Source organism: Hippocampus bargibanti, linkage group LG09 (genome assembly GCF_051943395.1).
Source record: "Hippocampus bargibanti isolate YZ-2025 linkage group LG09, ASM5194339v1, whole genome shotgun sequence".
Lineage (NCBI taxonomy): Eukaryota > Metazoa > Chordata > Actinopteri > Syngnathiformes > Syngnathidae > Hippocampus > Hippocampus bargibanti.
The window spans coordinates 2,155,001-2,180,748 of NC_142742.1; the positions used below are offsets into that span (position 1 = coordinate 2,155,001).

Below are 25,748 nucleotides of genomic sequence, written 5' to 3' on the forward strand. Positions count from 1 at the left end.
AGATAGATAGCTAGCTAGATAGATAGATTGCTAGATGGCTAGAGAGCGAGACAGTGAGAGAAAGATCGAGAGACATAGCAAGATAGCTAGCAAGAGACCGAGATAGCTAGATAGCTGAAGTAGATAGCTAAATAGCAATATAGCGAGACACCTAGATCGATAGCTAGATACCGAGATAGCTAGATTGCTAGAGAGAGTGAGAGTGAGAGAAAGATAGAGAGACCTAGCTAGATAGCTAGCGAGAGAGCAAGATAGCTAGATAGCTGCAGTAGATAGCTAAATAGCAAGATCGCGAGACAGCTAGATAGATAGCTAGATAGATTGCTAGATGGCTAGAGAGCGAGATAGTGAGAGAAAGATAGAGAGACCTAGCTAGATAGCTAGCGAGATAGCGAGATAGCTGCAGTAGATAGCTAAATAGCAAGATAGCGAGACAGCTAGATAGATAGCTAGATAGATAGATTGCTAGATGGCTAGAGAGCGAGACTGTGAGAAAGATAGAGACCTAGCTAAATAGCTAGTGAGCTAGCTAGATAGCTGCAGTAGATAGCAAAATAGCAAGATAGCGAGACAGCTAGATAGATAGATTCCTAGATGGCTAGAGAGCGAGACTGTGAGAAAGATAGAGAGACCTAGCTAGATAGCTAGCGATATAGCTAGATAGCTGCAGTAGATAGCTAAATAGCAAGATAGCGAGACAGCTAGATAGCTAGCTAGATAGCTACATAGACAGATAGATTGGTAGATAGCTAGAGAGTGAGAGAGAGTGAGAGAAAGACAGAATGAGCTATCTAGCTAGCTAGCGAGATTGCTAGATAGATAGCTGGATAAAGAGCTAGATAGCTAGATAACTAGACAGATAGATAGATAGCTAGATAAAAATATACATCCCCTATGGGAACAATTTCTGGAGTAAAAACCTCGGCAACAAATCGCTAAATGGCGGCAGATTTTAGGTATGGTACAAATGTGACTGGGTACGACAACGGTCTCCAAAAATGTGAGTTTTGATACCCCGTTCGGAATTCTCGTCGGAGGTGGAAATGCATATGATGTGAGCGTGTGCGTCTATTTATGCCTTTTTTGCGGTCCGAGGATCTGCAGCATCTTGAGGTACTGGAACACCAGGTGAGTCACCTGCAGAAATTCAAATCAAATCATTTCAAAATACGCATTGGATGGATGTGGATGTTAAGGGTGTCCTCGAATTCAAGAGCAGTTATTTTCCAATAAGACAGTCTGAGAAAAAAAAAATCAGTTCCTTTGCTGCTTGAGTGCCTGGTTAGCCGGCGTTACCACGGCAACCGACAGCACGGGGCTTTTCCCTGAAATAACCCTGTTGGGGCGTCGGGGGGGTCACCTGGTAGAAGTTGTGGAAACCTTCGTCGGTGAGCGTGACGGAGATGGAGAAAATGGAGTAGGTGGTGTTTTGATCGAAGCCGCTTTCGCTGTTGCCCCCGAAAAGATTGAGAGCCCAGCACCTGCCATCATTCACAGTGAGCATCGATTAGCAAGCACCGCCTACTTTTTTTGATAAGAAAAAAAACATTAATCCAATCTCCAGAGCAGTTATCACTATGTTGCGTTCAGGAAACTCGGAGTTTGCGATTGCGAACCATATAAATACAGGTAACATCCGATTAGCTAGCTAGCTAGCTAATATATAACTAATATATAGCTAGCCAGCTAGTTAGATAGTGAATACATAGGAAATAGATAGCTAGATAGCTAGGTAGCTAACTAGCTAGTTAGATAGCAAACAGATAGCTAGCTTGGTAGCCAGATAGCTAGTTAGATAGCAAATAGATAGCTAGATAGGTACCTAGCTATATATTAGTTATCTATTAGCTAGCTAGCTACCTATATTAGTTAACTATTAGTGAGCTATCTAGCTATCTTTTTGCTATCTAACTAGCTAGCTGGCTACCTATCTAGCTATCTATTTGCTATCTATTCACTATATAACTAGCTAGCTAGCTATATATTAGTTATCTCTTTTCTAGGTATCTAGTTAGATAGCAAATAGATAGCTAGATAGGTAGCTAGCTAGCTAATAGATAACTTTTATAGGTAGCTAGCTAGCTAATAGATAACTACTATATATCTAGCTACCTATCTATTTGCTATCTAACTAGCTAGCTGGCTACCGAGCTAGCTATCTATTTGCTATCTAACTAGCTAGCTGGCTACCTATCTAGCTATCTATTTGATATCTATTCACTATCTAACTAGCTAGCTATATATTAGCTATCTATTAGCTTGCGAGGTAGGTAGTAGGTAGCCAGCTAGCTAGTTAGATAGCAAATACATAGATAGACAGGTAGCCAGCTAGTTAGTTAGATAACAAATAGATAGCAAATAGATAGCTAGCTAGGTAGCCAGCTCGCTAGTTAGATAGGGAATAGATAGCAAATAGATAGCGCGCTAGGTAGCCAGCTAACTAGTTAGAAAGCAAATAGATATGCAGAGGAAAATAAACTTTTGTTCGTTTGATCGCCAACTGTAAAATAGATCTAGTAAAAAAAAAAAATACATTTGTTTTGTTGCCAACTATGGACAGGATATGACTGACCGCTAGAAGATACGGACTGCGTGAAACTGAGAGGTGGTGTAAGGGGGTTGAATGAAAAGGACACGAGGCTTCATTGCCTTCCCTTGGCCCAAATAACCACCGAGGGGCCACTTTACGCCGCAACCCCCACTTAACACACTAAAGCACTCGACTGGCTTTTTTTTTTGGAGCGCTCTCCAAGTCGTCCGCTGTCGTCATTCATCAAGCGCCGGAAAAAAACAAAAGCGTCTGGAACCTTCTATCTGAGCCGCTGAGTGGTGTCGACACAGGGGGGCGTGGGGGGGACTGCTTTGTATTGTGAGATGACTGAGTTTGTTTTTTTAGTAACAAGAGCCAGAGAGGCTCTCGAGAAAAAAAAAAACAGGTGGTGCCCCCCCCCCCCCCTCCAGTAAAATGAAGATGTTTAAAGGACAACCGACACAACTGCCATCAGAAAAAAAAAACGTTTTATAGCATCTAAAATAGCCAAAACACGCAGGCTCATATTTTGAGTCGAATGCAAAACATCAATAAAAATGACTTAAAGTGTCCCAAAACTGCCATAAAATGAGCTTGAAACTGGGCAGATTCAGAAAGTCCCGCCCCCTTGTTCGTGACGTCACGCCAGGATACTCCTTCACAAACTGCCATGCTCCAGAATCAAAACAATGGCTTCAGAGAGTTCAGATTCTGACAAGATGCTTTCTTGTTACTCATCCAGTTATGAATATGATTCAAATAGTTCCGAAGAGGAAAGCATAAATGTTTGCAAGTCCTTCCGTAACAATTCGAGCCGTTTGGACGACAATGTAGCGTCCCAGAAAATGCACAAGATGTTTTATTTATCTTTACTCTATACTTACTCTATATTTACGTATTTGTCTGCTGGGAATTTGTGTCAACTTACACATTCTTTATGCGTGTTACCGCAATTGGCTGCGACACACAACGATTCACCATTGCGTTATTCATGTAGTTTTCTCGGTCAGGGGCGTTCCTTCCGTGACGTCACTTACGGGATCGTCATCAACTCGAAAACAAGACTTCCGGAATATTCAGCGCGAGTCTTAAAACGTAAAATAGAGCTGTATGCGATGGAATCTTTGTCAAATGCGCTCAGTAGAAGTCATTTGAAGTGATTTTACAAATTATTGACGCAACATTATCCGGAGGTGTCGGTTGTCCTTTAAATCAGGGTTTTATTTGGAGCGCTTTTGTACGAGAAAAGCAAAGAAAAAAAATTCCTCACTTCCTCCTAAGCGTTGAGAGGATACTTCCTGGGCCTTCGTGGCCAATCAACCACGATATGTAGTGAAGAGGTTTCACTCTGTGAAAGGGAAAAAAATTGTTAGGATGGATAATAATAATAATAATAATAATAATAATAATAATAATAATCAAATCCCCTCAAGACAATGCGGGGGGGGGTGTGTACTGCATACTATTGATTACATATATCCGAAATGTTCATGTGCTCAATAAACAAACAAAATTAAAAACAATATTTCGGTGTAAAGTCATGAAAATATGTATGATCATAAAGTATTCAGAGACAAATAAAAAATGTAGTACTTATACTACTTCATAAAATGATGTATTTTTCGTCAAATAAACAGTATCTACCGGTTGGTATTAACTCATTCGTTGCTGAATTTATTCGGGATTTGAAAAGTGAGACGTGGAGCGCTATTCCCGAATTTGTTTGGGTTTTAGGGTGTCTATAAAGTGCCGGTCAGACCTCTGGGAATGTTTTTTTCCCTTCCACGAGGGTGCAGCATTAGCCTTTTGTCCGTGTTAACACTTTGTTGAGCGTACTAGACTTCCATGTTGGAATTACATGTTTCAAACAATGTTGGAAATGCTATCTATTGGCTAGCTTGCTGGCTATCTGTGGGCTATCTAGCCGGCTAGCTAGCTATCTATTAGATAGCTGGCTATCTATTAGCTGTCTGTTAGCTATATAGCTGGCTGGCTAGCTATCTATTAGCTAGCTAACTGGTTATGTATTAGTTATCTATTAGCTAGCTGGCTGGCTATCTGTTAGCTATTTAATAGCTAGCTAGCTAGCTTTTTATTTATTTGAGTTATTCCGGGTTGAATGAACGCTGGCGTATGTGGCTGCCACTGCTCACCCACAGAAAAACTGATCCAGTGACTGTAAAGTGACCATGAGAGTTTTGAAAGGCGCTTACAAATGAAATTTATTATTATTATTATTATTATTATTATTATTATTATTATTATTATTAGTCACAGCTTCAGCTGTTGTTAAAGCGCTATATTAATCAATATGTATTGTATTGTATTTTGTACTGCTGCCCACATTTCAAGCTTATATAACTCCAGACCCATATAACTTAGGAATTAACTTTTTTTTCCAGATGAAAGAAGAAAGTCTAAGGTTTCTACCGCTGTATTGAATTTTTATGTAGTCCTAAAACTCAATATTCTGTGGGTCCTAAAATTTAAGTGACAATGACAAAAACCCTGGCACCGGAGTGGACACATATTTGCATATCATCTGGCAGTTAATGAGTTCATATAGTTTTTTTTTTTTCAAACTGGTTGAATGGTGTTCTGTCAGTCATTACAACATTCATAAATTAATATAATATCTGTCGACATTTGTTTCTCCACCGTTTGTGTTCAAATATCCATACAATAAAAAGCGCTCACTCCCACCCACAACGGCGCAAACGGCCCTTTCCTCACGCACCCGTCTAGACGCTAGAACGCTCACCTGTAGTGCTTTTCTTGAGGGGGGAGCGCCCAAGTGATATTCAAGGCGTGCACCTTCCGAATGGGAATAACTGCAAGTGAACACAAACACGACATTGACAGGAATGACCTTGAAATATTTCAACAATATTTTTAATATTTTGGTCTCAACGGACAGATTTTAAGCATCCCGACGGCAAATATCGACGGGATGGTGTACCTCTGTATAATTTGTTGAAAGATGGCGTGTCGAAGGGATCCAGCATGTTGGAGAAATCCGGCTTGGCAAGGCCGCTGATGACACCAACGTTCAACATCACGAGAGAACGTTGGAAAAAAAAAGTGAATTAGTCAATTAATGAATGTGGAAATGAAAATGTCTTGACACGTCAGGAAGGAAATTGTCATCACACCATCAAATTTCAACATGTAAAGAGGAAGCTAACAGTATTTTTTTAAAAATATACTTATAATGGGCTGATTACAAACGTTCATTTATTTAGTCATTCATTTATTTATGTATTTGTTTATTTATTAATTTGTTCATCAATTCATTTATTTATTTATACAATCATTCTTTTATTTTATTTTGTCATGTATTTATTTACTTCCTATTATTATTATTATTATTATTATTATTATTATTTATTCATTTGATCATCCATTTGTCCATTCACCCATTTATTTATTTATCCATCCATTCATTTATTTATTTGTTCATGTATTTATTTATTCATTTATTTTTGTATTTGTTTATTTATTCATTTGTTCATCAATTCATTCATTTATCCTATCAATCTTTTATTTTATTGTTTCATGTATTTATTTACTTCCTATTATTATTATTATTATTATTATTTATTCATTTGATCATCCATTTGTCCATTCACCCATTTATTTATTTATCCATCCATTCATTTATTTATTTGTTCATGTATTTATTTATTCATTTATTTTTGTATTTGTTTATTTATTCATTTGTTCATCAATTCATTCATTTATTAATTTATCCTATCATTCTTTTATTTTATTTTTTCATGTATTTATTTACTTCCTATTATTATTATTATTATTATTATTATTTATTCATTTGTTCATCCATTTGTCCATTCACCCATTTATTTATCCATTCATTCATTTATTTATTTGTTCATTTATTTTTGTATTTGTTTATTTATTCATTTGTTCATCAATTCATTCATTTATTTATTTATTTATCTATAATATCATTCTTTTATTTTATTTTTTCATGTATTTATTTACTTTCTATTATTATTATTATTATTATTATTATTATTATTATTATTATTTATTCATCCATTCGCCCATTCACCCATTTATTTATTTATTTGTTTATTTATTTATCCATTCATTCATTTATTTGTTCATGTATTTATTTATTTATTTTTATTATTATCTCCAGTGTGAAGAAAAGCGACACTCACTTGTTGGGAACCTGACTGAAGATCTCGCGCACCCACATCTCCAACGTGTCCAGCTTTTCTGCAGGTGCACAATCACAAATGTGATTTCTTTCTTTTTGGGCTAGCGGCAAAATCGGCGCGTGGCGACATATAGCTAGCTTTCGCAGATTTCGAGCGATTTTGTGGGGAATTTTCCCCGGAAGATATCGGAAATCATTAAGTGGATCTATTAACGAGCTAGCTTTCTATCCGCGTTACTTAGCTATCTATTAGCTGTCTATTAGCTAGCTAGCTTTCTATCTGAGTTACTTCATGGTTGAGTGAAGGCCTAGCTAGCCATCTGTTAGCTATCTATTAGCTAACTAGCTTTCTATCCGAGTTACTTAGCTATCTATTAGCTGTCTATTAGCTAGCTAGCTTTCTATCTGAGTTACTTCTAGGTAGAGTGAAGACCTAGCTAGCCATCTGTTAGCTATCTATTAGCTAACTAGCTTTCTATCCGAGTTATCTAGCTGTCTATTAGCTAGCTAGCTTTCTATCTGAGTTACTTCAGGGTTGAGTGAAGGCCTAGCTAGCCATCTGTTAGCTATCTATTAGCTAACTAGCTTTCTATCCGAGTTATCTAGCTGTCTATTAGCTAGCTAGCTTTCTATCTGAGTTACTTCTGGGTAGAGTGAAGACCTAGCTAGCCATCTGTTAGCTATCTATTAGCTAACTAGCTTTCTATCCGAGTTATCTAGCTGTCTATTAGCTAGCTAGCTTTCTATCTGAGTTACTTCTGGGTAGAGTGAAGGCCTAGCTAGCCATCTCTTAGCTATCTATTAGCTAACTAGCTTTCTATCCGACTTATCTAGCTGTCTATTAGCTAGCTAGCTTTCTATCTGAGTTACTTCTAGGTAGAGTGAAGACCTAGCTAGCCATCTGTTAGCTATCTATTAGCTAACTAGTTTTCTATCCGAGTTACTAGGCTATCTATTAGCTTAGAAAATTAGAAAGTAGACAATTATGTTCTATGGGGACCTATGATCGGATTATTCTCATTTTAATGGTTTCCTATGGGAAATTAATTTTTGGGATACACACTTTTCACCTTTGACACTCTGTCTGGGAACTAATTAAGTTCGTAAGCCAAGTTATCACTGTATTCTCTCAAATCCAGTGCGATTCGAAAAGACAAGAACATGATTTGCGATATATAAAAAAAAAATAGCGCTATTTTTTGGGACACAAATGTCAAAACAAGTCATCCCGGGACGCGTCGGCAGCTGTTAATGAGCCGCCTGCTATTTCCTGCGAGAACGAGCCGGGAAGCCGCCGATGACATCACCGGGAATGAAGGCGGCGACCCGAGGCGAGCGGCGAATAATTAGCCGCGCTCGGCCCATCGACGGACAGGCGCAGGCGGGCTCCTCATTAGAGCTTTGCGGGCCTTCATTAGCAGTCAATTAAATCAGCGGATTGCCTCGTTAAAGATTTCTGTCAATCTGCCCACCAGCGGGTTGTTGACCGATGCCACACGTGGATCACCGCAGAGCGGAAATTTCATCCCACGAAAAAAACCGCGTTGGGCGGCCATGTGACCTTGTGAAACTGCACCGTGAGATTTTACGGGCAAAACCGGGTGTTTTTTTTGTATGCTTTGAATGGTGGATGGCTGGCTGGCTGGCTAGTTGGATGGCTAGTGTATAGCAAATGGCTAGCTAGCTATGTAGCCGGCTAGATAGCTAGCTGGCTGGCTGTTTGCTATGTGTTGGCTGTCTGTCTGGCTGGCTGGCGATCGATTGGTTGTCTATTGTCTGGCTAGCTAGCTAACTTTCCATCTATTTGAGTTATTCCGGGTTGAGTGAACGCTGGCGCATTTGGCTGCCGCTGCTCACACACAGAAAAACTGATCCTGTGACTGTAAAGTGGCCTTGAGAGTTTTGAAAGGCGCTTATAAATGGAATGTATTATTATTATTATTAAAACTGCTAAAGATGTCGCAAGATGGCACCAAATAGCCCAGTTTATTTACGTCACGTGGTTGAGGTCAAAGGTCACCAATCCTCGGAAGCTGACGAGATGAAACTTGGGTACAGATTCATGACTGTTACACACAAATCTTTAATTAAATCAATTATCTGTCCATCCATCCATTTTTTTTGTACTGCTTTACCCTCACAAGGGGTCGCTGGAGCCTATCCAAACCGTCTTCAGGTACTAGACGAGGACACCCTGAACGGATTGCCAGCCAATCACAGAGTACATAGTGACAAACCACCATCCGCGTTCAGAATCAGTTCCAGTGACAATTTGGGGTGTTCAATCAGCCTGCCAGGCTTGTTTTTGGAAAATGGGATGAAACTGGAATACCCGCAGAAAACCCACACGAGATAAGGGGGAGCTGACAAGATGAAACTTGTTATGGTGTTCAGAATCAGTTCTAGGGACAATTTGGGGTGTTCAATTAGCCTGCCAGGGTTGTTTTGGGAAAATGGGAGGAAACTGGAATACCCGGAGAAAACCCACACAAGATAAGGGGGAAGCTGACAAGATGAAACTTGGTATGGTGTTCAGAATCCGTTCTAGGGACAATTTGGGGTGTTCAATTAGCCTGCCAGGGTTGTTTTGGGAAAATGGGAGGAAACTGGAATACCCGCAGAAATCCAACATAAAAGAAGGGGGCGCTGACGAGATGAAATTAGGGTATGGTATGGATTCATGATTGTCACACCCTAATTTTTTTTCATCCATTAGTTTGACTGCTTTATCCTCGCAAAGGTCGCAGGGAGGTTGCTGGAGCCTATCCCGGCCATCTTCGGGTATTCAGCGTGGGGACACCCTGAACGGATTGCCAGCCAATCGCAAAAAGCCATCTGCGTTCAAATTCACGTCTCGGGACAATTTAAGGTGTTCAATCAGCCTGGCAGGTCTGTCTTTGGAAAATGGGAGGAAACTGGAATACCCGGTGAAAACCCACACATTGAGGCCAAGAAAGAAAGATCTTGCTGACCTCTGGACTGGACAGCCAAGGTCATGTAATGCGCAGAGTAGTATCTTTCCCAGAAGGCTCGTAGTCGGTTGTAGACGCTAATCTTCATTTTGTTTGGCTCTCGCTTCAGAGTCTGTGCATTCCCTTGGCGACCAATCACAAGACTCAAAATCAACATCCCGAAGAAGGAAAACCTCCTCCTGTCGACTCACCCCAGCAGAATTTGCCCATGGGGTGTCCCGGTTTAGCCAGACTGCCAAACAACATCTCCTTCCTGTGCGAATCCGACGGCTTGGCCTGCTGGTATTCTGACGGGCGGCGGTGGGGAAAGGCTTAAGACAAACAGCGGTGCTTTTCGGGTGGGATTGGACTCACCGCTATCGACGGCCTCCACCTCCCTGTCGATCGCCTCTCGGATCATCAGGGGGCAGATGAAGAACTGAGCCCACCTAAAAGAGATTTACATCTCACAAAAGAATGCCATATCAGACCCGTTTAGGCAGTGTCGACAAGGCCATTTGAAATCTAACTGTAGCTTTGTGATATTAGATTGCTCAAATCCCATCAGATGGACACGATTTTCCTCTTTTCGATGGAAAATAAATGCACTAAATTTTGCTCTGTGCCGCAACCCATTTAGGCAGGATCAGATCACTGCCACCAAACAGCTCCAGGAGGCCATGTTGAAATTGTTTCATCAAACTAACAATTCATACATCATTCCAACACACAAGTAACGCCATACCGTACACTCTCTCTTGCAACCCGTTTAGGGATCTTGCTCCAGATGAGTTGCCACAAAATAAAATCCTTTAGAGGCAAACGGTTTAAAGGACAACCGACGTCTCCGGACGAGTTGTGTCCATAATTTGTAAAATGGCTTCAAATGACTTCTACTGAGCCTATTTTAATAAGATTCCACCGCATATAGATATATTTTACGTTTTAAGACTTGCGATGAATATTCACAAAGTCTTATTTTTGAGTTGGTGACGATTTCGTACGTTACGTCACTGAAGGAACGCCCCTGACCGAAAAAAAGGACACATTGTAGCAGTCTTTCCATTACGTCAATGCATTTTGCTGTACTTTGGTCTGAAAACGTCGTATAGGAAAGAGGCAGAAGAGGGCGACAAAGCTCCATGTAAGGAATTAATCAGCCTGTGGAAACGGGCTGATTAATTCCTCACATGTCGCCATTTTCTGCCTCTTTTTTTAGTGATACATTTCCTCCCAATGTTGCCTCAAAATGACACGGAATAAATTCTTTAATCGATTGCAAACACGTATGCTTTCCTCTTCAGAACTATTTGAATCATATTCATAACTGGATGTTTAACAAGAAAGCATATTCGCCGAATCTGAAGCCATTTTTTTTTTATTCTGCAGCAATGCAAGACGTCTTGGGTGACGTCACGAACTGGGGGCGGGACTTAATTTTTTTGCAGATTTTGGACACTTTAAGTCATTTTTATCAGTGTTTTGCATTTGAATAAAAATATGATATTGCGTGTTTTGGGTATTTTAGATGCTATAAAACGTTTTTCTGATGTCAGTTAAGAAACAAAAAAGTGACGTCGGTTGTCCTTTAAGCCGCACAGTTCATTCGGCATAAACGGCGCGATAATGAAAACGGTTGCGTCAAATCCCGACGGTTCCGCAACTTTCTTAATCAGGCCCGTCGCGCTAAAACAGCAGCGTCAACTGCATTCCCGTTGATGTTGAAAGGGCAAGTGGGAGCCTTTTCACTTGAACCGGTCACCTCCCCCCCCCCCCCCCCATCCAGTTTGGCTGCTTAAATTGTTATCCCCGCATAGCACACATAAGCACGTCTCACCTGTCTAGTGCCTCTTTGAAGCTTTTGGGGTGGACGTCAAACTGGAAGACGGTCCTCTCGCAATCGGTGGAGGCGTTGTCGCTGCCGCCGTGCTTCTTGAGGAAGGAATCAAAGCCGTTTTCAGACGGGTACTTCTCACTGCCCATGAACACCACTGGGATGAGGCGGTGCGGGGGTAAACAGAGCATGTAAGCGGAATTTAACCCCAGAAAATGTCAAAGATAAACTAGCGCTTCACCTTATATACATATATATATATGGTTTTATATATATATATATATATAATATATATATTTCTGAACTGTCGGGAAGTGTTTCGCCAGCAGGGGTGCAAAATGTTGACTCCTTTATTTCACAGCTGGGACGGACGTCGCAACTTTCATAGTTTTGGATTTGGATTTGCTTTTATTAGTCTCGCAGTGGAGAAATTTACATTTCACAGCAGCAAAGTTATGAAAGTTGAAATTGTTTCAAAAATGTATTCATTTATTTATTTATACATTTATTTCTGTATTCATTTATTCATTGTGTTCACCCATTTATTTATGTATTTATGTATTATGTATCTATTTATTTATTTATTTATGCATTTATGTGTGTATTCATTTATTCATTGTGTTCACCCATTTATTTATGTATTTATGTATTTATTTATGTATTTATGTATGTATGTATTTATGTATTTATTTATGTATTTATTTTTTCATGTATTTATTTATTTATTTATGCATTCATTTATGTATTCATTTATTCATTGTGTTCACTAATTTATTTATTTATTTGTGTATTTATTTTTTCATGTATTTATTTAGTCATTCATTCAACTTGTTAATTAATTATTTATGTATTTATGTATTTAGTTATTTATGCATTTTTTTTCTGTATTCATTTATTCATTGTGTTCACCCATTTATTTATGTATTTATGTATGTATTTATTTATGTATTTATGTTTTCATGTATTTATTTATTTATTTATTTATTTATTCATTTATTTATGCATTCATTTATGTATTCATTTATTCATTGTGTTCACTCATTTATTGATTTATTTATTTGTGTATTTATTTTTTCACGTATTTATTTAGTCATTCATTCAACTTGTTAATTAATTATTTATGTATTTATTTATATTTACATATAAAAAAATACATTTATTTATATTTAGTTATTGATTGATTGATTGAGTTATTTATTTATTTATTTATTTGTGTTTATGTATTTGTTTATTTATGTTTATTTATGTATTCATTTAAATGTGTATTTATCCATTATTTTTTTAGTCAGTCATGCAAAGATTTATGTATTTATGAATTTATGAATTTATGTATTTATTTATGTATTCATTTATTTATTTTTACATTCATTTATATGTGTATTTATTTATTTAGTCATTCATTCACCTTTTATATAATTATTCATTCATTTATATGTGTATTTATTTATTCATTTATTTATATATATATATATTTTTTTAGAAAATGTCTCAGACTTCTTACGGGCTTTAGTGTTCGTTTTAGAAATGAAATCTATGGTAAATTTGTTATGAATAAATAAATAAATAAATAAATAAATAAATAAATAAATACATACATACATACATACATACATACATACATACATACATACATACATACATACATACATACATACATACATACATACATGAATGAATGAATGAATGAATGAATGAATGAATGAATGAATAAATGAATGAATGAATGAATAAAATATCCCCCCCAAAAAGTCACTGAGCACTGAATAAGAAAGTCGAGTATAATTTTGAAATATTCTTTTGGATGGATGGACAGCAATACATACATCAATAAATACATTTGATATTTTATAATAATATTTTTTTGGGTTAAATATTGTGAGTATAGAGGCATGTTTGGTTTCATACGTTTTGAGAATGACATCTTTTAATTTCTAGGTAGATATATGTATATTTTATTTTTAAATCTAAATGTATATTGAATAATAATTCCTCCCCCTTTATGTCCAAGTAAGTTGTCAGGAACATTTAACAAGGGTGACTGACGGTGGCCCTTCTGGTCTCTGTTTTATCTCCTCCAACTTGGATGTCCAAACATGTATGGAAGGTGTCACACACAAAAATTTCATCGGTGATGGGTAAGCGTGTAAAAGACTCCAGTGAATTAACCTTACAGCGCTACTTCAACACACACACACATGCACGTACGTACGTACACACACACATGCGCACACACGGGCGATGGGCGTCCATTCTTTCATTGCAATGACTGTAATTACTCACTGTGTTCCAGAAAGTGAGCAAGGCCGGGGAGGTCGCTGGGATCACTGAAGCTGCCCACTCCGATACACAGGGCGGCTGCAGACTGACACACACACACACACGCGCACACACACACACACATGCACACGCACACACACACACACACACACACACACACACACACACACACACACACACACACACACACACACACACACACACACACACACACACACACACACACACACACACACACACAAAACGAGCACAAGTAGAGTTTACATCACATGCAACAGGGAAAACATGTATTTATCCATCTTTCTATCCATACATCCACCCATCTATCTGTCCATCTACCCATCTATCCATCGATGATCTCTCCATCCATTTATCCATCCACCCACCCATTAAATCCATCATCCACCCATCTATCCATCCATCCACGCACCCATCTATGCATCCATGTCCCCATCTAAAATCCATCTATCCATCCATCCACCCACACATCCATCCATTACATTCATCACCCACCCATCCAGCCACCCATCCACGCAACCATCCATCCATCATCCAGATACCCATCTATCATCCATCTAACCATCTATCCATCCATCTACCCATCTATCCATCCACCAAACCATCCATCCATCTATTCATCCATCCATCCATCTACCCATCTATCCATGCATCCACCCATTTATCCATCCAGCCAATCCTCTATTAGTACATCCATCCATCCATCCATCCATCATCTACCCATCTATCCATCAATCCATCTACCCATCTATCCATGCATCCACCCATCTATCCATCCATCCATCTACCCATCTATCCATGCATCCACCCATTTATCCATCCAGCCAATCCTCTATCAGTACATTTACCCATCCATCCATCCATCCATCCATCTATCCATGCATCTACCCATTTATCCATCCATCCATCTACCCATCTATCCATCCATCCATCTACCCATCTATCCATGCATCCACCCATTTATCCATCCAGCCAATCCTCTATCAGTACATTTACCCATCCATCCATCCATCCATCCATCATCTACCCATCTATCCATGCATCTACCCATTTATCCATCCATCCACCCTTCTATCAGTATGTTTACCTATCCATCCATCCGTCCACCCATTTATCCATCCTTCCACCCATCTATGCATCCATCCATCCATCCATTGACTTGAATGCAAAGTGTCATGGTGGGCGAACAAAGTATTTTGGAACTCCATCAACGGGGTGGGTGGTGTACCTGTTTTTCTGCCTTTCCTCTCTTCTTCGTCCCCTGCCGGTCATCATCATTATCGCCACCTTCATCCGACTCCGCCATGGTTTCTTCGCTCGAATCGTCTTCCTCCTCCTCTTCGTCAATTTCTTCCTCTTCCTCCTCCTCTTCCTCATCATCTTCGGACGAGGTCGGTGGGCTGCTGAAGTCCGAGATGAGGAGAGCGCGAAGCCCGTTGGCCAGCACAATGTACCTACAGAGTCAAAAGTCAAGTCAGAGAATTCAGTCTGTCTCTATTAGATCAACACTTTTAGATTGAAAGAAATTAAAAAAAAAAATGCCTTTTAATGTGTTAAAGTGGGCGTGGCCTACATCTACGAAGACTTCTTTTCCTTTGGGCTTTTCACTTCACGGGGTCGGTCGCCATAGCGAATCAGTGTCCTCCATTTTCAGAGGTTTGATCCGCATGTTTGTTTTGTTGTTTTGTTTCCTGACACAACGCTCTGTATTTATCCGGGCTTGGGACCGGCACAAGAAGACTTATGTCCCTTTGTGGCTACAGAATAAGCAACTCGCTCAGTAAAAGGCTCCCAAAGCAAAGAAAGCGTATACCGAATTTACAGAGAGTATTGCCAAGGGGACGAAGGTAGGTGATAAAGAGGAGGGGTCCCAGGACAGAGCCGTGGGGCACACCAGAAGAATATGTACGAAGACTGACAATAATTTGAACCGATTTTTTTTATATTGAAAATAAAATCAAGGAGCAACGCCGATTTTCTCGTCCATGTGTGTGGGATCATCTGGGTGACATATTTCAAAGTTTCATGCTGTTGTATGCTTAGGATTTAACACAAGGCCCACAATGGAAGCACAGAAAATCTGGGGTCAATCTGAAGTGAACAGACAAAGCCTGTTAAACTGTCATCTTCATGAATGTGTCCTACCTGTACTGTTTGGGATCACTTGGAGATTTCATGATGTCCTCGTCTCCTTGGTTGTCCTGTCCACTGTCTCGTTCGTCATCTCGGAGTTCTTCTGGATCCCCGGACGAGGCCCCCATTTGGGTCCGCGGAGGGTCCGACAGCGGCGGTGCGTTTCGGGATTTGCCAGTCGGGGGCATGGCGAGGACTTTTTTGTTGTTGTTTGTTTGATGGTCGGCGGCGCCGCGGGGACACGAAAGCGAGCGGCGAGTGGAGACAAGCGGGCAGCTCCCTGTCGCCGGTTATGTCCGACTGCCCGTGTCCAGGCGGCGTGTCAGCCAGCAGGCAGCGATGATGGCGAGTGCATGAGGCATAAACGACACTGAAAAGCATGGCGGGGCCACACACACACACACACACACACACACACACACACACACACACACACACACACACACACACACACACACACACACACTGGGGCCCCACAATGCATCTATTCACACATGCTCTCTGGCGCTTTCGCCTATTCAGCTAGATGTCAGCTAAAAAAAAAAAGTCACCCGGCGACGCTCTAATTTTCAAGTCGCACCCAAACACAACACGCGAGGTCTTCCGGAAAAAACATCAATGGAGTCGACCCCGAACGCCGACATGTTACATGACTCAATGACAAAGCAAAAAAAAAAATATGTTTACATTTTTTTAGGCCAGCAGAGAAGGCTTTGCAGGCCTTGACGGTCTGCCACTAAGTGTTACAAGTGATTCCATAATACTTCTCAGCCAAATTGAGTCCATTGGCTCTGAGATTGTGATATTTTTAGGCCAGCAGAGAAGGCTTTGCAGGCCTTGACGGTCCGCCACTAAGCGCTACATGTGATTCCATAATACTTCTCAGCCAAATTGAGTCCATTGGCTCTGTTATTTAGATATTTTTTTCAGCCAGCAGAGAAGGCTTTGCAGGCCTTGACGGTCTGCCACGAAGCGCTACAAGTGATTTCATGATACTTCTCAGATAATCAGAGTCCATTGACTCTGTTATTCGGATACATTCGGATACATGACTCAATGACAAAGCAAAAAAATATATATGTTTACATTTTTTTAGGCCAGCAGAGAAGGCTTTGCAGGCCTTGACGGTCCGCCACTAAGCGCTACAAGTGATTCCATAATACCTCTCAGCCAAATTGAGTCCATTGGCTCTGAGATTCCGATATTTTTAGGCCAGCAGAGAAGGCTTTGCAGGCCTTGACGGTCCGCCACTAAGCGCTACAAGTGATTCCATAATACCTCTCAGCCAAATTGAGTCCATTGGCTCTGAGATTCCGATATTTTTAGGCCAGCAGAGAAGGCTTTGCAGGCCTTGACGGTCCGCCACTAAGCGCTACATGTGATTCCATAATACTTCTCAGCCAAATTGAGTCCATTGGCTCTGTTATTTAGATATTTTTTTTCAGCCAGCAGAGAAGGCTTTGCAGGCCTTGACGGTCTGCCACTAAGCGCTACATGTGATTCCATAATACTTCTCAGCCAAATTGAGTCCATTGGTTCTGTTATTTGATATTTTTTTCAGCCAGCAGAGAAGGCTTTGCAGGCCTTGACGGTCTGCCACGAAGCGCTACAAGTGATTTCATGATACTTCTCAGATAATCAGAGTCCATTGACTCTGTTATTCGGATACATTCGGATACATGACTCAATGACAAAGCAAAAAAATATATATGTTTACATTTTTTTTAGGCCAGCAGAGAAGGCTTTGCAGGCCTTGACGGTCTGCCACTAAGCGCTACAAGTGATTCCATAATACTTCTCCAAATTGAGTCCATTGGCTCTGTTATTCAGATATTTTTAGGCCAGTGATTCCGATATTTTTAGGCCAGCAGAGAAGGCTTTGCAGGCCTTGACGGTCCGCCACTAAGCGTTACAAGTGATTCCATGATACTTTTCAGCCAATCAGAGTCCATTGGCTCTGTTATTCGGATATTTTTAGGCCAGTGTGATGGCACCAGAGGGGGTTGCAAGTCATTTAGCCTCCAAGTCTCTATTCAACGTTTTGAATGTATTTCAACTTACAACCATTTTGACTTACAACCGTTTGGTCGGAACGGAAATCGGTTGTAAGTCAGATATTTGCCCATAAATCGTCACGGTTAGCTCCTGGGCGCACTTTTTGAACTTGAAACGTATGTTAGCATATTAGCATAATTGACACTAAAGCTAACTTTGAGAGTGGGAAAAGTTTTCCGTTAACGAAGCCTCCCAAATGGACCCCCCCCTTATATCCCCACAAGGTGAGACATTCAAACTCCCTATTATGGGATGGCAAAAATCAACTTTGGAGGCCCTCTTGCCCCATTGCTACATGATCATGAAGAGGCCCGGCGTTGACATTTGTCCAGCGGCCTTCTACCTCCCCCCCTCGTCCTCCCCCAGCGTAGCGCGTTGGCATTTAAGCCGTCCTCCGTGCTAATATGTCCTCCCTCTCTCTCGCTCTCTCGCTCACACTCCCTCGCCTGAAGTCTGTCTCTCTGGCTGTCTGTCTGAATCCAATCACACATGCCCCCGGGCCTGAATGTCGGCGGAACGAGGTGATAAACGCGGCAACCATGACAACTGGCGAACCACACACACACACACACACATTCACACATGCAAACACACACACACACACACGCATTGTTAATTCCGCCTTTCACCTGAGCTTCCAATATAATAGCGCGCGAGCATCCGCTCGGCTTGGCAAAAAATAACCCCTGAATAAGCATTTCGACGACTAGCGGTTTGTTCACGACTTCCGTGACTTGCCAGCAGGCATTTTGAGGTTTAAATAAGGGTATTTATTTCCTTTCGGAAGACCAAATTGATCAAATTTTGATGGGTTGTCCGTTTGAATTGACATTGAAATGCGCTTGGAGGCTAAATGCTAAAAATATGGTTCCCGGAATCCGATAGCGGATTTGGTCGGCTTATCATTCCCTCAATCGCTGCCATTCCCGAATTTATTCAGGTTTTGTTTTTTCTGGCGAGGGTTGCCGATAAAGCGCCGGTCAGACCTCTGGCAATGTTTTTCCACTTCCACGAGGGGGCAGCATTTTCTTTTTGTCCATGTTAGCGCTTTGTTACAGTTTCAGCTGTTGTTAAAGCAATATGTATTGCATTTTATTTTGTATATCCGCCTCCATTTCAAGCTCAGATAACTCCAGACCTATATAACTTAGGAATTAACTCTTTTTTTGCTGTATTGAATGTTTCTGTAGTCCTAAACTCAATGGGTCCTGCAATTTGAAAATGACAAAAACCCTGTCAAAATGTACATGTTGCTATGATAATGTAAGGCTCAAATATAGACTTTTTTTAAAACTCATTTACTGCCAGACGATGTGCAAAAATGTGTCCACTCCAGTGCCAGGGTTTTTGTCACTTTCGCTCAAATTGCAGGACCCACAGAATATTGAGTTTTAGGACTACATAAACATTCAATGCAGCGTAAAAATGTTACTTTCTTCTTTCATCAGAAAAAATAGTTAATTCCTAAGTTATATGGGTCTGGAGTTATCTGAGTTTGAAATGGGGGCTGCTGGACAAAATACAATACACTACATACATAGTGGTTTATATAACGCTTTAGCAACAGCTTAAGCTGTAACAAAGCGCTAACATGGAAAAAAAAGGCAAATGCTGCCACCTCGTGGAAGGGAAAAACATTGCCGGAGGTCTGACTAGCGCTTTATCAGCACCTCTAGCAAGAATGAGTTGATTATTTTTTTCTCCGCAAATTCTTTTTTGGACATCATTTTGTTTCCGCTTGAAAATATGTTAAAAATCAACAAAGTGCACCTTCGAGCTGCTTTTTAAGGCCTCAAACGTCACCATCTTTTCCGCTCAATCTTATTTTTCTTATCCGCATTGATGCTCTCTTAGCCATCATCACACCCTCATTTTCCGCTTCTGCGGGTTTCTCCGTGACCAAAATTCAAGTTCATTTCGGGGCAATTCAACGGTTTAAAGGGGGTTGTGTGTGTGTGTGGGGGGGGGGGGTAAAAATGGAACCATCTGAATCCTCGTAAGGCGTCGTGAATGCACCCCCCCCCCACTCCCACCCCAATGGTCTTTGAGTCACTGGGCGTCCGCCATCGTCATCGTTCGTGAACATTCCGAAAGTGGGTTTCCATGGCAACCAATTTGAAATGTAATTAATACGGGAAGGTGATTAATAGCCTGGCGCCCGTGTCATGCGCGGGAGTTACGGCGGCCGCTGTGTGTCTTTGTAAGACTAGTCTTGTGAGGACCATTAACATTTTAAACCATATACATCGTGAGGACATTTTTGACAAGTGAGGACCTTTTGGCCGGTCTTCACAAGTTTTTCATTCTAAAGTTAAAATTTCAGAAAGGTCCTCACAAATTCACCCAAAATGATTTTTTTGGGTGTGTATTTTCATTTCACTTGAATACACACACTTTTTACTCACTGTGTGTGTGTGTGTGTGTGTGTGTGTGTGTGTGTGTGTGTGTGTGTGTGTGTGTGTGTGTGTGTGTGTGTGTGTGTGTGGTTAACGAGAGGAAAAAGTTCATACCAAAAAAGTCAAACGATATTTTAACCCAATTCACTACAGGGGTGAGGACTTTGAATGTACCCATTCAGAAACCTCACTGCTGTTGTTATTTCAGTTTTAAGTCCATTGTCTATTTCTTTGTTTTTAAAGAAGTTGACATTTAGTGGGGTGACATTTACTGTTCAAATGTAACACTAGTTCTTCTCTAAACTTATCAGCAACGGTGGTCCTCACTCCTTATCTGGAGTTATCCGGACCTCACAAAACCATTGAAACGGGAATGCATGTGTGTGTGTGTATGGCTTATACGCCAGCATGTGAATCACCGTACTTCAACATGTGTGCGTCCCGTGTGGTTTGTCCTTGCCAGCGGCGAGTGTGTGTGAATCAGAGGTGAGTCTCTGCGTACATGTTATGAGCACCAGTACCTGACCCCCCCCCCCTCCCCCAGGACCTCCACCCACCTCCGATAACGGAGTCCTCTGTTCTACGTTTAAATATTTAACGACAGTTAAGTCTTTTGATGCAAGTCCACATTTTGAGAATGATCATCCTAATTTAAGGAAGTGGCCATCTCCCTTTCGTGTGTGTGTGTGTGTTTTCTCTCACTCTCTCTGTCTGCCTGTCTCTTTAAAGGACAACCGACGTCTCCGGACAAGTTGTGTCCATAATTTGTAAAATGGCTTCAAATGACTTCTCCTGAGCGTATTTTAATAAGATTCGACAGCATATAGCTATATTTTACGTTTTATGACTCGCGCTGAATATTCCGGAAGTCTTGTTTTTGAGTTGGTGACGAGTCCGTACGTGATGTCACTAAAGGACCGCCCCTGACCGTAAAAAAAGACGCATTGTAGCGGTCCTTCCATCACGTCAATGTATTTTGCTGTACTTGTTTGTTCTGGGGACCTCGTGTTGCACCCAAAAGCCGCCAGAAGAGGGCGTCCAAGCTCCATATAAGGAATTTATCAGCCTGTGGAAGCGGAGGTGGCCACTGGAGGTCGCCATTTTGTGCCTCTTTTTTTGGGTGAGAGACTTCCCCCCAATGTTGCGTCAAAATGGCACAAATACATTCTTTAATCAATTGCAAACATGTATGCTTTCCTCTTCAGAACTATTTGAATCATATTCATAACTGGATGTGTAACAAGAAAGCATATTCTCCGAATCTGAAGCCATTTTTTTTGATTCTGCAGCAATGCAAGACGTCTTGGCGTGACGTCACGAACTGGGGGCGGGACTTTCTGAAAACGCCCAATTCGCAGCTCATTTTTTTGCAGATTTTGGACACTTTAAGTCATTTTTATTGGTGTTTTGCATTTGACTAAAAATATCATACTGTGTGTTTTCGGTATTTTAGATGCTGTAAAACGTTTTTCTGATGTCAGTTAAAAAACAAAAAAGTGACATGTCACTGTATTTTGCTGTTGTTGTTGGTATCTGCGCATGCCTCCCTCCACCCCCCCCTCTTTCCCACCATGTCAGGCCAGGGCATTAAGTGCGCCTTGTTGGGGGGGGGGGGGGGGGGCGATATGGCCTAATGTACCTGAGAGCCCCTAAAATCTATAAGCATCGTCTACAGCTTCCTGACATTACTGGAAGTGTCTGCGTTGTGCCGTCTGATTGGAATCTCCGAGGACAGCGTTCCCTCGCACCGCTATGGGGGCGATCGAGAGAGAGAGAGAGAGAGAGAGAGAGAGAGAGAGAGAGAGAGATGGAGAAGAGATAGAAAGAGAGAGAAAGAGACAGAGAAAGACTGAGAGAGAGCGAAAGAGAGAGAGAGAGTGAGAGAGAGAGAGAAAGAGGAGAGAGAGAGAGAGAGAGAGAGAGAGAGAGAGAGAGAGAGAGAGAGAGAGAGAGAGAGAGAGAGAGAGAGAGAGAGAGAGAGAGAGAGAGAGAGAGAGAAAGAGAGAGAGAGAGAGAGAGAGAGAGAGAGAAGAGAGAGAGAGAGAGAGAGAGAGAGAGAGAGAGAGAGAGAGGAAAAGAGAGAGAGAGAGAAAGAGAGAGAGAGAGAAAGAAGACGAGAGAGAGATGGAGAAGAGATAGAAAGAGAGAGAGAGAGAGAGAGAGAGAGAGAAAGAGAGAGAGAGAGAGAGAGAGAGAGAGAGAAGAGAGAGAGAGAGAGAGAGAGAGAGAGAGAGAGAGAGAGAGAGAGAGAGAGAGAGAGAGAGAGAGAGAGAGAGAGAGAGAGAGAGAGAGAGAGAGAGAGAGAAGAGAGAGAGAGAGAGAGAGAGAGAGAGAGAGAGAGAGAGAGAGAGAGAGAGAGAGAGAGAGAGAGAGAGAGAGAGAGAGAGAGAGAGAGAGAGAGAGAGAGAGAGAGAGAGAGAGAGAGAGAGAGAGAGAGAGAGAGAGAGAGAGAGAGAGAGAGAGAGAGACGAGAGAGAGAGCGAGAGAGAGAGAGCGAGAGAGCGAGAGAGCGAGAGAAATGTCAGCAGATGTGCCCAGACCGTTTTCTTCTTCAAGGTGATTCACCTTCACGCACGCGCTCTCAAATCGATGTGAAATGGAACTGCAAATTAAACTTTGAGCGCAGTAATGTGGAAGACATGTCGTTATTAAATCTTTTCCTGAGGCTCGCCGATATGCAAAAAAAGAGGTCTGGTCGGGCGGGGCTTTAAGGGGCGGGGTTGGTGGGGTGGAGATGACACGCATCAACGCGTTGTCATAATTGGCCGCCACGCCACGGCCAGGGTATCATTTTCAAAGGCTTCAAATGTCGTTCTTATTAGCGACTAATGCGAATGTCGTTTGTCACGCCAGTTTCAAAAATGTGGCACGCATCGACGGAGAAAAATCACTTTGGCTTGTTATTGCGCTCAACCTCAGCCACAATTAACTTTTGTTTGTAGGCGGCGTATGTGGAATTGTCGCGGCTTGGAATTGAAGCGGATTTACGCGGGACGGGAGATGTGACACAATCCCCTTTCGTCAATGGATGCTACATGCTACGTGTTTGCTTTCGACGTTTAGCTTGTAGCAATCGTGCACATTTCACCATGACGTCCCCTGATCCACTGGTGAAAAGGATGTTTTGAGCCTTTCCTCTTTCATCTAGAACTGCGTCATGCAGAAAGTGCTTAAAATTGAATAACTGTCCGTGTCTTTGTTATTTAGGTTTTTTTTTTTGTTGTAGTTTGATGTCAAGATGGCGCCGCGAGACTGGCTGCCTTTACAGCAGCTCCTATATTTTGTTTGTCTACTTCTTCCTTTCCTTTCCACTTACTTCCATCACTTTGCTGCTAGGAAATGTAAATTACTCCTCTGTGAGCTATCTATCTGTTTATCTATTAGCTATCTATTAGCTAGCTAGCTTTCTAACTATTTGAGTAACTTCCAGGGTGAGTGAACGCTGACGCGTGTGGCTGCCGCTGCCCACCCACAGAAAAACTGATCCTGTGACTGTAAAGTGACCTTGAGAGTTTTGAAAGGCGCTTAGAAATGAAATGTATTATTATTATTATTATTATTAAAACTGCTAAAGATGTCGCAAGATCGCACCAAATAGCCCAGTTTATTTACGTCATGTGGTTGAGGTCAAAGGTCACCAATCCTCGGAAGCTGACGAGATGAAACTTGGGTAGATTCATGACTGTCACACCCAAATCTTTAATCAATTCAATTATCTGTCCATCCATTTTTTGTAATGCTTTAGCCTCACAATTATTATTATGATTATCATGATTATTATTATTAGTAGTAGTAGTAGTATTATATATTATATCTTATTATATATTATATCTGAGCTCATTCGAGCAAGGTGAACTTCATTCTTTGGCTTTATTATGATGATGATGATGATGATGATTATTATTATTATTATTATTAGGAGTAGTAGTAGTAGTATTATTATTAGTCTGATTATTATTATGATTATCATTATGATTATTATTATGATTATCATTATTATGATGATGATGATTATTATTATTATTAGGAGTAGTAGTAGTAGTAGTATTATTAGTCTGATTATTATTATGATTATTATTATGATTATCATTATTATGATGATGATGATGATGATTATTATTATTATTATTATTATTATTATTAGGAGTAGTAGTACTAGTAGTATTATTAGTCTGATTATTATTATGATTATCATTATTATGATGATGATGATGATTATTATTATTAATAACTCTTTTTTCTGATGAAAGAGGAAGGTCTAAGGTTTCTAAGGTTTCTAAGGTTGAATGTGTACGTAGTCCTAAAACTCAATATTCGGTGGAACCTGGAAATTGAGTGAAAATGACAAAAACCCTGGCACTGCAGTGGACAATTGTGTGAGTTAATCGTATCGGAGTGAATCGGTGCGCAGTTTTACACATTTGGATACACATTTTCTGACTTGCATGATATTGAATTTCGTATATATCGTGCTGCAACTCAAATGGAGCCAATTGTACGATCTTATGACGATAAAACGACGACATTCGTATCATCATGTGACGGGAAGCTCAGCATTTCATACGTCTCACAACATGGACGAACGAGTCCTTCAACGTACAAGGTGAAACTCGCATTCCCCCGAAAGGGCTAATTATTGACTCTAAGGTTTGTTCCTAAGCTACAAAAGCGCAAAAACAAACTAAAAAGCGTACAGAAAGGACCCAGAAAGTCCCTTCAGGTGGCAAAGTTAATGGTGCTAATAATTGGACTCTGAGGTAAACAGTTGATTTGCAACCATGCCGCACCGTTGTCGGTTGCCAATCAAAAATAAATAAATCCAAAATGACCTGAAGATGTTAAGCGTTTACCAGCATCCCAGAATGCCGTGCATTTTTGTCACGAGCCACCCCATTGGTAATTATGTCCCGCTTTCCCCCGTCTGCTCGTTTTTATGCGTTTGTTGTCACCCTTCTTTTATGCTTATGTCTCCAGCTACTTTGCATTCCGGGCCTGCTCTTGTAAAGCATTTGGTGGCCATTACCTGGGAAAAGTGGGCCATAAATAATCGCTACTTGGGCATTTTTTTTTCAGGGGGGGGGGGGGGGGCTTCCTCAAAAGGACCAAGTATATGGTCCCAAAGTGTCAACAATGCAAGATTAGTAACGTAGTTTCTAAGTGGGCTAAGCAATTTAAGCTAAATAGATCACCACGGGGTTGAACGCAATTATAAAAACGTATAGGTTGCAATTTTTGAAGAAAACAAACTTTTTGGTCAGTTTGTGGGCTTTAAAGGACAACCGACGGACAAGTTGTGTCCATAATTTGTAAAATGGCTTCATATGACTTCTACTGAGCGCATTTTACAAAGATTCCACCGCATATAGCTAGA

At 40.8% G+C, this 25,748-nt stretch overlaps 1 protein-coding gene across 1 annotated transcript in view; it reads right to left on the reverse strand.

Annotated features, from left to right (window-relative positions):
* Window positions 1–25,748, reverse strand: part of LOC148893256 (nardilysin-like) — a 108,222-nt gene that overhangs the window by 15,939 nt on the left and 66,535 nt on the right. Inside the window, exons 7-19 of the mRNA XM_089003710.1 lie at window positions 15,939–16,391; window positions 15,022–15,247; window positions 13,779–13,860; window positions 11,502–11,655; window positions 10,040–10,113; window positions 9,877–9,972; window positions 9,686–9,808; window positions 6,715–6,772; window positions 5,490–5,563; window positions 5,292–5,361; window positions 3,801–3,878; window positions 1,361–1,481; window positions 1,079–1,137 (exon numbers count right to left, since the gene is read on the reverse strand). Of these exons, the coding sequence (XP_088859836.1) occupies window positions 1,079–1,137; window positions 1,361–1,481; window positions 3,801–3,878; window positions 5,292–5,361; window positions 5,490–5,563; window positions 6,715–6,772; window positions 9,686–9,808; window positions 9,877–9,972; window positions 10,040–10,113; window positions 11,502–11,655; window positions 13,779–13,860; window positions 15,022–15,247; window positions 15,939–16,114 (1,391 nt within the window). The 5' untranslated portion in view covers window positions 16,115–16,391. The remainder of the gene's footprint in view (window positions 1–1,078; window positions 1,138–1,360; window positions 1,482–3,800; window positions 3,879–5,291; window positions 5,362–5,489; window positions 5,564–6,714; window positions 6,773–9,685; window positions 9,809–9,876; window positions 9,973–10,039; window positions 10,114–11,501; window positions 11,656–13,778; window positions 13,861–15,021; window positions 15,248–15,938; window positions 16,392–25,748) is intronic.